This window comes from Mustela erminea, chromosome 11 (genome assembly GCF_009829155.1).
Source record: "Mustela erminea isolate mMusErm1 chromosome 11, mMusErm1.Pri, whole genome shotgun sequence".
NCBI lineage: Eukaryota > Metazoa > Chordata > Mammalia > Carnivora > Mustelidae > Mustela > Mustela erminea.
Genome location: NC_045624.1, coordinates 32,445,188 through 32,457,531, shown reverse-complemented (window position 1 = coordinate 32,457,531; position 12,344 = coordinate 32,445,188). Strand labels below are relative to the sequence as shown.

Here is a 12,344-nt window from a genome sequence, read left to right as displayed (position 1 = left end):
TTCAGGCAATAAATTTCCCAAGTCTGTAAATGAAACTGCTGTTTCTCTGTGCATTGGTTGAGTCTCTGGCCAAAAAGTATTGACTGATTTTTAAACACGTAAAGAAGCATAAATGAATATCCTATTCAAGGCGTGTTCCACCAAACTTTTTTTTTTAAATCCCTCCTGGTGAAAGCCACTAACCTTTATCTGGTTACTGAATGAGGGGGCTTATCAGCTTCAGAGGTCTCATGGCATTGTCTGCTTCTTCCCTGTGGGTGAGGGATGAGGAGGAAGGTAGCTGACTAATAAAAGGCACACATCTCAGTTCGGGTGCTAGAGAGAATTAGGACCTTAGGGAAAGTTTCTGGGGATTCTTTTCTCAATGCTCCCAAGGACAGAACATTCTAGATGTGAGGGCAAACCGTACATCGTCGCATGTATTAGAGGTGTCAGGGACTTCCTTCTCTTGTGGAACCTTTTTGAGAAGGGCATGAAGTCCAAGGAGTCAAGGTCCTCTGTGACTTGTGGGACAGTATGGGATGGGGGGACAACTGCAGACATCAAACAGGGGGGACAACTGCAGACATCAAACAGGGCTGGAGACTCCCCTCTTGATTTTCAGAGACCTTGTTTTTGTTATTTTTATGCAAGTCAGATCAGTGCTCCAAACAAGCAAACGGGCCTTATTTTGAGCCAACTTTGTAAGGACCTCTCCATTCATTCTGCTTCTCAAGCTGAGGCTCCCTGATGTCCCCACGTGTAGTGAGTGAAATTGCCCAGAATACAGACTTGAAGCGATGCCTTTCCTCTAAGTGCAGTGGATCAGGCTAGTACTTCAGGAGTTCCTTACCTGCTCTTTCACAACTTTAGTGGTGCCAAAGCTGTTTCAGGTCACGTCTTTAGGATATAATAACTTCACCAGCAATACCACCTTGTTTAATGAGCCCCATCTGTCAACCCATCTGAATCTCTGATTTATCCAGAATACCATAGCACCGAGCTCCTCTTTATAGAATGAGTATTATAGGCAAATGCTGTGTTTTATTGAGCCTAAGTGGTCTCTGAATTACAAACAAACAAAATCTCATAACTAGGATTTTATTATTTTTATTATTTTACTTTTTACAGTCTTTATTTATTTATTTGACAGAGAGTGAGAGAGGGAACATAAGCAGGGAGAGTGGGAGAGGGAGAACCAGGCTTCCCACTCAACAGGGAGTCTGATGCAGGGCTGGATCCCAGGACCCGGGATCATGACCTGAGCCGAAGGCAGACATTTAACAACTTAGCCACCCAGGCGCCCCTCATAACTAGGATTTTATTAAACAAGTAAACAATCTTCTCATAACTAGGATTTTATAAACTCTCTCATAGGCAGCTTGGGCAGTAGTTATTCATTCCTGGGTGATAAGGTGAGCATCCCATGTGGTTCTGTGCACATAACAAAGGACAGTTTCAGAAAGTTTCCAGAAATTGCCACATATCTAACACCCACTTGATGAAAGAGCCATCCATTTGCTCAAGTACTAACATGGCTGCCTATTTCCTAATTCCAAACCCAACTTGGCCTTCAGGGTCCTCCCCAGAGTGCCTCTGGTCACTTTTGAACTATTAACTATTCTAGCTAAGCTGAATTATTTACTGCCTTCAGATCATACCAGTACTTTCCCATTTCAGTTCCAGCTGTGAGCCTGGAGGGCTCACCTGCTCATATTTCTTTCCTTACCATCCTTACCCCATCTGTATGTTTGGATACCCTAACCACCCATTGTGGTCTATTTCACTTGCCTCATCTTAAGTTTTTCTTAACCCTTTCAACAGAATGGATTTTCTTCGTTTTCTGAACCCTCCTGGTGCTTTCCTTGGCCTTCTATTTTCCATTCTATGATGGTCTATCTGGTATCATTATTTTGCTGTGTGGAAGGTCTTAGTGGTCACCTATCCCTTCCCCTTGGGCTTTGAGCTTCCTGACGGTGGGAGTTTTGTTCTAGACTCCTTTAGATCTCATCCAACACTGAGGCGCCTTACAGAGTAAATATATTTAATTGATGTAAAAGACACAACATGCTTTGTAAAGATTCCAAATCTTATACTATCTTGAGTTTCCTTGACACTAATGTCACACTTAATGGTCCAGCTATAATGTGTCACAGACCTTACAATTAGTATTCTACTATTTTGTTTTGTTTTGTTTTAAGATTTTTATTTATTTGACAGAGAGAGCAAGCACTTGCATGCACGAGCAGGTGGAGGGGCAAAGGGAGACAGGAGCCCGATAATGTGGGGCTCAATCCCCTGACCCTGGGATTATGACCTGAGCTGGAGGCAGATGCTCAACTGACTGAGCCACTCAGGTGCCCCAGTATTCTCCTGGTCCTTAAAAACAACAAGGAAGGAAAGATTCTGAGAAACCTGCCTACCATACCCCTTGAATTTCTGAAATCCATAGAGCATATGGAGGAACCTGTTTTAACTTTATTAAATGCCCTACTACTTTGACCTCAGAACCATGTTTCTCCCTCTGCATATATATTTACATACTACACTCTACTTCTCTGGGAAATCCTTGGTGGTGTAGACAGTGTTTTGCTGAGGACAAGGGACTAGGACAAGAGACTCCACAATGTAAGAACCGGGTATTGAACCCTAGCAAGATAATATTTTCGTTCTGAACAGAGAGAGAGGAAACTACCCAAACACCTGTCTCTCCTGCGGAACTCTGTAAGGGGACCTCTCCTGCCAGATGCTGGGTGGTTTGTGGAATGAAGCTAATTCTTCACAGGGACATAATCAGAACAAATTTGAGATTATGTTAAATGAGTCTCAGTCGAGGTACTTGGCTTTCTTAAAAGGCACAGTTAATGAGCATTTTTCTCTACATGAAAAGCAGAAAGGAGTTTAGAAGCCAAATGAAAGAGATTCCAAAGATGATCTCAGAGCAGCCCTTCTTCAACAAAGACATGTCATTCATGGACTGGCAAGTTTGCTGTCCTCCCCCAGGCTCCCATGATGCACTCCACTAAACAGGTAGTTCAGAAGTGAGCATGGATGACAGAGGTGTTTGGGAAACAATAGGATCCCAAAGCAATTCACAACCATATAATGAACTTGACTTTTTAAAATTGACATTTTCCCTTTAAGTGGGTTTTATACCCAGCTAGGCAGGCAGGTGGTCTGAAGTGTCACAGTCTATGTGTCTACTTCTGTCTACTTGTCACCCAACTGTCAGTCCCTCTTGATGGCACTAGTCATCTGCATGCACAGCCAGCAGATCCTGAAGACAGATCTGAAGGCCTGGGAATGGTGGACCAGCCATCAGGAGTGAAGGGGGCAGTCCGCAGACACTCCCCCTTATCTCTCACAGCAGGGGCGGGTGATGGGGCTGGAATGTAGGTGCGATCATCAACCTGTGTTTCCTATAACATAAATATAAAATTATAGCCTTTGAGACTTTCATAATGCCAAGACTTGTAGGTTGGAGAGGTTCATTTTACAGTCCTGAATGAGATCTCTCCTGACTTGGTGCCTTTCTGATTTCTTTACAGTTCCTCAGCACTTTGTTTGCCCCCTTAAACTTTGTCATGGAGAAAGTGGAAAGCATCCTCCCATCCAGCCTGTGGCACCAGCTGACACGGATCTAGGGAAGCCCACCCGTCCTTCCACTCACCTCATCCAGTGGGCTGCCACCATCTCTTCGTGCCAACTCCTCGTGGACCGCAAGAAAGCATGACTTTGAAAAAGGGAAGCCATTCCGAGATTTTAAATTGTTCATGGACTGTCTGTTCCATATTAAAAGCTGTTTTTGTTGTACAAAATTCATTGATGTTAAGTTCTATTATATTTTGCCTTCAGAAAAGAAAAAAAATCAAAAATAAACTTTTGTGTATTGCAGCAGTGTGTCTTCTTATGTCTTCCAACCTTAAAAGTGTTGGTGTCCCAAATAAACCTATGGGTTTACATTTAACTTACTAAGGACCCAGCTCTTCTGATTGCCCCACAATGGTTTTCTTTGCTAATGGAAAATCATCTCAGTAGGGCCTTAGAACCTGTACAGTTGGTGGTTTGGAAAATGGAATGTCTTTGGCTCAAAAGTGCCATCTTTTTCAGCCCCCTAGGCCAAAGGCACAGAAGCAGCTTCCACAAAGAATGACAGAAAGTAAGAATGAAAAAAAATATGTATGTGCTGTGAGAAGTTTTTCCAGTTCAGAGACTCTACTCATTGAATAGTTTGGTTTTGCTTTATGAAAACTTGTGAGAAGAACACTGTTGTTGGGAACCTACAGACACAACAGTCTTTTGTAGAACCTGACCACTTCTCAACATTGCCATTTTTAAAATGTTCTCTAATAGGAATACTTTTATTTTTTTTTAAGATTTTTATTTATTTATTTGATAGAGAGAGATCACAAGTAGGCAGAGAGGCAGGCAGAGAGAGAGGGGGAAGCAGGCTCCCTGCCGAGCAGAGAGCCCGATGTGGGGCTTGATCCCAGAACCCTGAGATCATGACCTGAGCTGAAGGCAGAGGCTTAAACCACTGAGCCACCCAGGCGCCCCGGGATACTTTTAAAAAAGGCATTATTATATCCTGATGCTTAAATGTAAGTGTTCTTTAAGTATTTTCATGATCTGAACCAGAATGGTCATTTGTCCTTACCACCTTTGAAAGTCTACGATTCACACCTGCCGACCATCTGGCTTTACTTAAGCAAAAGAAGAAAAATAAATAACGTTGAATCCTCTATCTGAAGTGAAAAGTAGCTCTATTTAAAATCTCAATTCAGTGCTTAAAAAGGGGACTCCTTTACAGTTTGTTTTCCATTTTATTTAGAATCCTGAAACTTTTCCCATGAGTGTTAAGATAGGCAGCGTGTGGGGAAGCACCAGCACCACACCTCCTTCCCAGTGGGACTTCCTGCCGGCGCCTGTCCTTCATCCAAGAGCAAAGTAAGTGGGCAGGGAATGTTTAGGTGCACAAGGGCCTCTTATTCTTTTGGCAAGCTTTGCTTTTCTTTTCTTTAAAGATTGTATTTATTTATTCATAGAGAGAGAGGCAAAGGCAGAGGGAGTAGTAGGGAGCCCAATGCAGGACTCGATCCCCAAACCCTGAGATCTTGACAGGATCCAAAGGCAGATGCTTAACCCACTGAGCCACCCGGATGCTCGGCAAGTGTTTCTTTCCACTGTATTTGTGCAAAGCCCTGATGGGGAGATGCAGCTGGCTCCTGCTCTGAGGAAATTATCTTGGAAGAGGTTCCACACCAGTAGTGCTGTTCTTGGGAGCAGGGACTGTGTCTGCTTTGTTTGCCTCTTTGCCTCTTCCTCCAACAGAAATCTTGACCTGAAGTGGATGTTCAAATGATCTGTTGAACAAATGATAAGATTCATGATGGGCACAAATAAAACTTGGTTCACGGTTAGAGGAAAGGGGTTGCTTCCAGCAGAGAAGGACCAAGGAAGGCTTAGAATTGTAAATTTGTGCTGGAAGAAAATATAGTAATTATCTAATATAATTATTTGATTTAATAGGCAGGAAAACCAAAGTCCAAACAGATTTCGATCTGTGTTGGGACTCTAGACTTCACTAAGCTTTAAGTGAAAGTTTCGAGAGCCTGTAGGCTATTCCAAATGGAAATGGCCTCATGTGAATTTGAAGCAGTTTCTTGGAAAGGGGAGGCAAAAGTTAGACTTGGGGTGGGGAAAGGGAGTGATTGGGAAAGGTAAAGGAGAAAAGATGGGGACAGAATGAAGACACAGGGATAATAGAGACTGCGGAAGGAAATGAGTCCATCCATGGTCCATGAGAGGAATTAATCATATGAGGAGGAAGGAGGCTTCTCTAACCTTCTGCCAGCCTAAGAGTCACTCTTCAGACAGGCGGGTGACCCCAGTTGCTCCCTTTTCTCCACGTATCTGTTCAACTAGTCTGCTCAACTCTTGAGGGCAACCGTGACTCATTCTTGCCATTCTGGTCTCTTGGGCCCGAATACCAGGGAGGTTGATGTCTTTTTCACTCCTGTCTGGTTTTGCTGCCTCTGAGGACAAGCATTCAGACCTTGTTAAGGGTTTCATGCAAACTTATGGAGAGGCAGATCCAGAGCAGCCAATATGGCAGAATAGTTTTTAAGATGATCATTTTTACATGATTCTTATACTTTTTGCTCAAGGTCCATGGTTCCTTTCTTCTTGTTGAGATGTCAGCTGGAATCCAAGTTGCATTCCTGTCTTCTTTAATTTCTATGTGAGGGGACAACAACATCCATTCTGATGGGCTTTCCTCTATGAGGATCCTTCCTCCCAGCAGAACAATAAATGTCCCTTAGCCTCAACTTATATGTGCTTATTAGGATACAATTGCAAACCCTCTAAATTAAATACTAGCAAATTGAACCTAGGAATGTATATAGGAAACAATACAATATGGGACCAAATGGGAATGATCTGTAGGGTGGTTGTTTTTTTTTAAACTTCTTTTATCAGTACTTAATATCAAAGTTATTTTGCCTTTATAAAAAGAACTGGGGAGCTTTCCATATTTTTATATGGCCCGGAATAATTAAACATTGACATTACTTGTTTTTCAAGAATTAGAGAAAACTCAGACATGAAACATGTGGTTTTAGTGCTTTGTTAATGATAAATCACAGTTTATATTATCTGCAGTGGTGATTGGTTCTGTGCAAATATTCCACTTCTTATGTTTAGTTGATATTTTTCTCAGAAATTATCATTTTGTCTAGGCTTTCAAATGTGTTACCGCAGAGTAACACACACCACACATATATTTATAATTATATTATTTAATTATATAGTATATATTTAATATCCTCTGTATCTGTGATTATTTCTTTCTTCATTTCTAATGTTGTGTATGTTCTCCTTTTTCCCCCTTTAATGGACCTCACAAAGTTTATCTAATTTATACTTTCAAAGAAACAAGTTTTATAGTTGCTGATATATTCAACCATACTTTTTGCCTTGTATTTTAACATTTTAAGCTTTTATCTTTATTTGCTCTTCTTGATTTCCCTTGTTACAAGAATTATAGCTTTTCTAATTTCCTCTGGTAAATACTTGGTTTATTTTTATTTTATTTTAAGAAAGAGGTATTTAAGTCTATAAACTTTTCCTCTAAGTGTAGCTTTCTTGTCCCTTAGAGTTTGCTGTGAAGTATTTTTTGTTCTTTTCTAGAAATTTCTGTTTTGGTTCTGGAATGATCACATTTGGGCATTCCCTAAAAATTGGTTCTCCGTTATGGTCTTCAACAAATTTATTTTTAAAGTTACTTTGCAATATCTAATGAGAACAGCAAAGATATTCAACCACATGCCCCCACTACAGTAAACGCTAACACCCATGGACTACTAAGTAAACTTTTGATCTTCCCTTCCATTATTTATTTTAGTTACGTCTTTCTTCAATATGAAACTTAAGGGGCTACGTTAATATGTTTAAGACATGTTTATGTTCCTTCCACTGTGTCTCATGGTTCCTCTCCTTGCCCGATGACCATGCACTTCATCAAGCTAAAACAAATCTGTGTGCTGAGTCACCAGACTACTTGAAATTTAAAAGGGGAGGCAACCTGAAGGAACTAGTCACGCTGTTCTGGCTTTTGAGAGTCAATGATGGTGAGGTTGAACAGGAATTGGCTGCAATGAAAATGTCCAGCGGAGGTGTTGGCCCCCATCGGGAATGCTCTGGAGAGCTCCAGGAGCTTCCAGGACAGATGACCTTCAGGCAGTGTCTGTGTCGGCTCCAGAGTACTGTCTGTAATTCTCTGGCAGGTGCAAAGAAGGCAGAAAGGAAGCAGCTTGTCTCCTTCTCCAGCTTGTCTCCTGTTGTGTCGTAGCCTTGAAGCTCGTGTGTGACCAACCTTAGGAAAAATACCTTTGGAATTGAAAAACCTCAAGTGACTCCCATCAAAAGGCAAGCAAACTTCAAGTTGGTGTGTGTTTTTCCAGGGCAGGGGGCAGAGGTTACAGTTTGAGAGGGCATGGAATGAGTATAATTAATGGGGAGCTAGATGTTCTATAGTCTCTTTTTAACCACCTACTTCCTGCTCTGAGCCCCCCAGATCATGAAAACTTCATTTCAAAGTCCTGTGTTTTGGGGCCTCTGACTGTATCATTTTCCAAACCCGCAGGGTCCCTGAAGCGGGTGGCACACAGGAGCCACAGGACATCAGGGCCCAGCTGCGCCAGGCCTCTGCGTGCATCTCCCTGCCACCCCTTCAGCTCGTGGGCCCACAAACCACCCCCTTATGCCTCCCAGCTCCTCCTCCTCCTCCCCCCAACCACGGGACCCCCAGGACAGTATCTGCAGGAAGGAGCAGGCCCCTCCAAACACTGGCTCTTTCAAGCTGCTTCTTCAGTGGTTTTCTGAGGCAAAAAACTTCAAAATCTGGACTCCTCCTTGAAATAACAAAAAGAATGCAGGAAGAAAATAGGACTTAACATCTCAAAGATATTCTGCCCCTCAAATCAAAGATGACCTCTTTCACCTCCAGTATAAATTACATCCACTTGTTCCCTCATTCCTTTAGGCAACGGACATTCACTGAGGACCTGCTGTGTGCCGGGGCTATCATCACATTCTCCCAATCGCACCTCGAAGTGCAGCTTTTCCCCTACTGATGTATCTGCAGACTTACTCGCCTGTGCTGCCCAGCGGACCACAGGGATGTGAGTTCCACATTATGGCATTCACCTTCACATTCTCGTTATCTAGAGCTAGATGTTCTATAGTCTCTGCTCTAGAACGTGGAACATGACAAAGGACGGCAGGAAGGTGGGAGGGACGGAAGAAGATGATGCTAAACTAGAAGTGAGCATCATTGTCTTGAAGTCCGGGGGGGAAAATTATTAAAATGAAATAAAATACATCGGGCGCCTGGGTGGCTCAGTGGGTTAAGCCGCTGCCTTCGGCTCAGGTCATGATCTCAGGTTCCTGGGATCGAGTCCCGCATCGGGCTCTCTGCTCAGCAGGGAGCCTGCTTCCCTCTCTCTCTCTCTGCCTGCCTCTCCATCTACTTGTGATTTCTCTCTGTCAAATAAATAAATAAATAAAATCTTTAAAAAAAAAAAAAAAAAAAAAAAAAAAATAAAATACATCTATTCCCTTCTTGGAACACCAGCTTAATGAGGAACTTTTGTGAAAACTTTGCCAAATTATCCCTTCATTTGGGACCCATTATTTCTTCTTACGCATGTTCCCCAAATGACCATTAGTTAGATTTATAGTGCACCAGATACCATGTCATGAACTTGATCTGCATGACCTCTTTCAGTCGTCCAAGCCACTCTGTGAAGGAGGAGCTAGCATTGCCCCTATGACGGCAGCTACCAAGTCCAGGCCTTGGGCTTGCACTCCTCACCACAGGGCAGTGGCCGCGGTGCAGCCAAGCCATGGGCTGCTGGCTCGCATCGCCGCTGCCTCCCTGCCACCCAGGCTCCTGAGCTGGTCGTGGATGCCGCTCCTCAGCTGCCCTTCCGGCCTCTGGAAAGTGCCCTCGGGGCCCCTGCCTCTTAAACATGCCCGGAAGAGCCCAAGCGGGTCTCAGAAGACAAGGCGGACTCCACATTTTTCTCACACTGCAGCCGTATGTGTTATGGCAGCAGACAGGGAACTAATATTCCCAGATGAGATGGTAGAGGCATAAACACAAGGATGCCGTGTGTATACTTGAAACGGAAAGAGGAACCGTGTGATAAATATAGACCAGTGTGTCCCACCATGGGTTCTGAGAAATCTTAGTCCCATCAAACACTGTTTCAGAATACCTTGCAGCTTTGAAATTCCCAGTGTCCAAAGTCCTGAGACCTCCCAACATAATGAAGCTGGCTTAACCCAGTGCTGCTCCTCCCCTTTTATAAAGAATACTTATGAATGTCCTGCAACACCTACTTCGGAAAACACTGGACAAGACAGTGTAGCAAATCAAAAGGAGGATCCCTTCCAAGTGTTTCATCCTTCCTCACCAGGCAGGGGCCTGCCAGACAGGAGATGAAGAGGAACCCAGGGGGTGTTCCACAGTGAAGTGTTGCCAGGCTCCCTAACAGGGCGGCATGCGCTCTGCAACCCCTCTTCAGTCCCCTTTGGTGCTGGCCACGGCTCTTGGCCATGCCCTGCCGGCCCCCTAAAAGGGGGGTCCTGTAACTGTCCATGGATGCCAACACAGCTGAACCAAGTAGAGAAGTGAAGGTCTAGAGCAGTGGTCCTAATTCAAGTGTTGTATTTTCTCTCTAGCCATCCGAGAAAAACCCAGGGACAGTACCTGAGAGAGCCTGGGTTTCTAGCTGGGTTTTTAGCCACCGTGACCAGTCAGCAACTAGTACTCTCCAGGGGGCCCATAGGGCATTTTCATCAACCCTAAGGCCTGTGGGTCTTATAGCTAACAAATTATATTTTACTTGTTTGTTTGTTTTTTTAAGATGGTTAGTGACAACTAAGCTGTTCCCTCTGCAATTAGAATCTGATGTCAGAGTGAGAAAAATCCCCTGTTTGCTGGGAACTCCCGCGTCACCCATTCTGTATTAATGATATTTATTCTCCCTCGTTGTTTTATTCTTAAAAAATGGTTCCCCTGGTTGCAATGTTATGTTAAGCATATTACATGTTACTCCAAAGTCAGTTCATATATTATAGCTCGCTACACTCCTGGGTATACATTTCTGAATAGCTCTCACTCCACAGTTCCAGCTCCACATTAAATATGGGCTGCCAGGACTAGAGCCTGAGAGAGTTGTCTGTTCGTCTTTGGCTCCTTCTTTCTCCTGGAAGTTTTCTCCTCTGTCCATATCACACTCCTCAAGGAAGATACGCCCTCCAATAAGGAAAGTTTACCTGGAGAAGGTGGAAACGGTTTTCTCTCTAGAGTTTTCTGGAAAGGGAGTTAGAAACTGGCAGCTCTTTGGGACCGAGTGCTTGGTTCCTCCTGGGGAGGTCAGAGACAGTTCGGAACATGAGTGGCCACACTGATTCCAGGAGGCGATGAGGCCACTGGAATCTGTCAAGACCACTGACAGAAAGCAACAACATCTGCCTTTCTGCCACACAAATATCAGAACAAGTTTTGTCCTCTCGAACCTTCAGGGTTTTGTCTTCTAGAGCCAGCCTGCTCTCGAGCTTCTGTTGTAGCCTCATTAATAGGCAATTTTAGAGATTTCCCAGGATATAATCTTTTTAGTGCCTTCGATAAAATGCACAAGGACAGCGTATTTCTGTTCCTGTTTGCTGCGGGACCCGAGCACCGAGCTCCAGTGAGCCACCATCTTTGCTTCATTCATTTGTTCAATACCTATCATGCATTGAGTTCCATCAACAAGCAAAAATTCAAAATGCTCATGCTCATGGCTTGTGGCAAGGACCACAGTCCTCTGGGGAAGATGTCCTCATGTGCCATCCCCGGGATGGGGTCCTCACCTGCACCTGATGCCACGTAACATCTGTCACTCTCTCCTCCAGTGTGGCTTTTCTAAGTGGGAAGCCAGCAGAACTGGACAACTAGGGTATCATTCCAGGCTTACAAAATTGTCCTCACGGGGCCACAAAGGCTCTCAAAAGGTGAACAAGTCAAGAGCCACTTTTCTCCTCCACAGCATTGCCAGCCCTGATTTCCCCACATGCCTTCTTTCAACTCTCTTAGTCACTGCCCAGCACAGTGTGACGAGCACCAGGCACCTCTCTTCTTCGAGATAAGGGCGAATCTTCAGAGGAAGAGTGACTGCCATGGGGCCAGGGCACGAGAGCCTCTGGAGCCCACTGCCATCTCCCTCAGCAGCAAAGATGAGGACCTGAGAGCCTGGAGACGTGAGGATCAGATTGTGTCCAAAATACATCTCAATCTCTTGGCGCTGCCTCTAGCCATAAAAGGAGCTGTTCAAGAGCTATTTATCAGAAACGTTCTTGGGGACAAAGAGAACCTGCAGGGCACTTCAGTCAGCCAAGCAGTCACTGGAGCTCAGCTCTGACGAGCCTACAGCTGTCACCAAGAAGGGTATTGGCTCTTCCAATGGCGCTGTGATTGCAGTTTCTTTTGCACGGGCTACAAAGAGCCCCTTCCTCTGTACTCAACTCCTTGTGTATCTTTACCCATATAGGCAAAGGGTTTTGGATGCTGGAAATTGTTAGTCTCTAAAAATAGCCAAACTATAGGCAAGGAGGTAATTTATTTTAAATATTTTATTTATTTGAGAGAGAGTCAAGGAGCAAGAGAGAGAGAGAGAGAGAGAGAGCACAAGCAGGAGGAGGGGGAGGAGGAGGGGGAAGGGGAAGGGGAGAGAATAGGGGAGAAGCAGCAGGCAGAAGGAGAAGCAGACTCCCAACCCAAGCCGGGAGCTGGATGTGGGACTCGATCCCCAGAC

General features: G+C 44.3%; 1 protein-coding gene across 2 annotated transcripts in view; it reads left to right on the top strand.

Annotated features, from left to right (window-relative positions):
* Positions 1-3,881, top strand: part of ST7 (suppression of tumorigenicity 7) — a 239,285-nt gene extending 235,404 nt beyond the window's left edge. The window contains exon 16 of one of the 2 annotated variants that reach the window (XM_032304290.1): positions 3,528-3,881. In XM_032304290.1, coding sequence (XP_032160181.1) covers positions 3,528-3,623 — 96 coding nt within the window. In that variant the 3' untranslated portion in view covers positions 3,624-3,881. The remainder of the gene's footprint in view (positions 1-3,527) is intronic. The other variant, XM_032304292.1, reaches the window with a different exon arrangement.
* Positions 3,882-12,344: the final 8,463 nt, after the last annotated feature.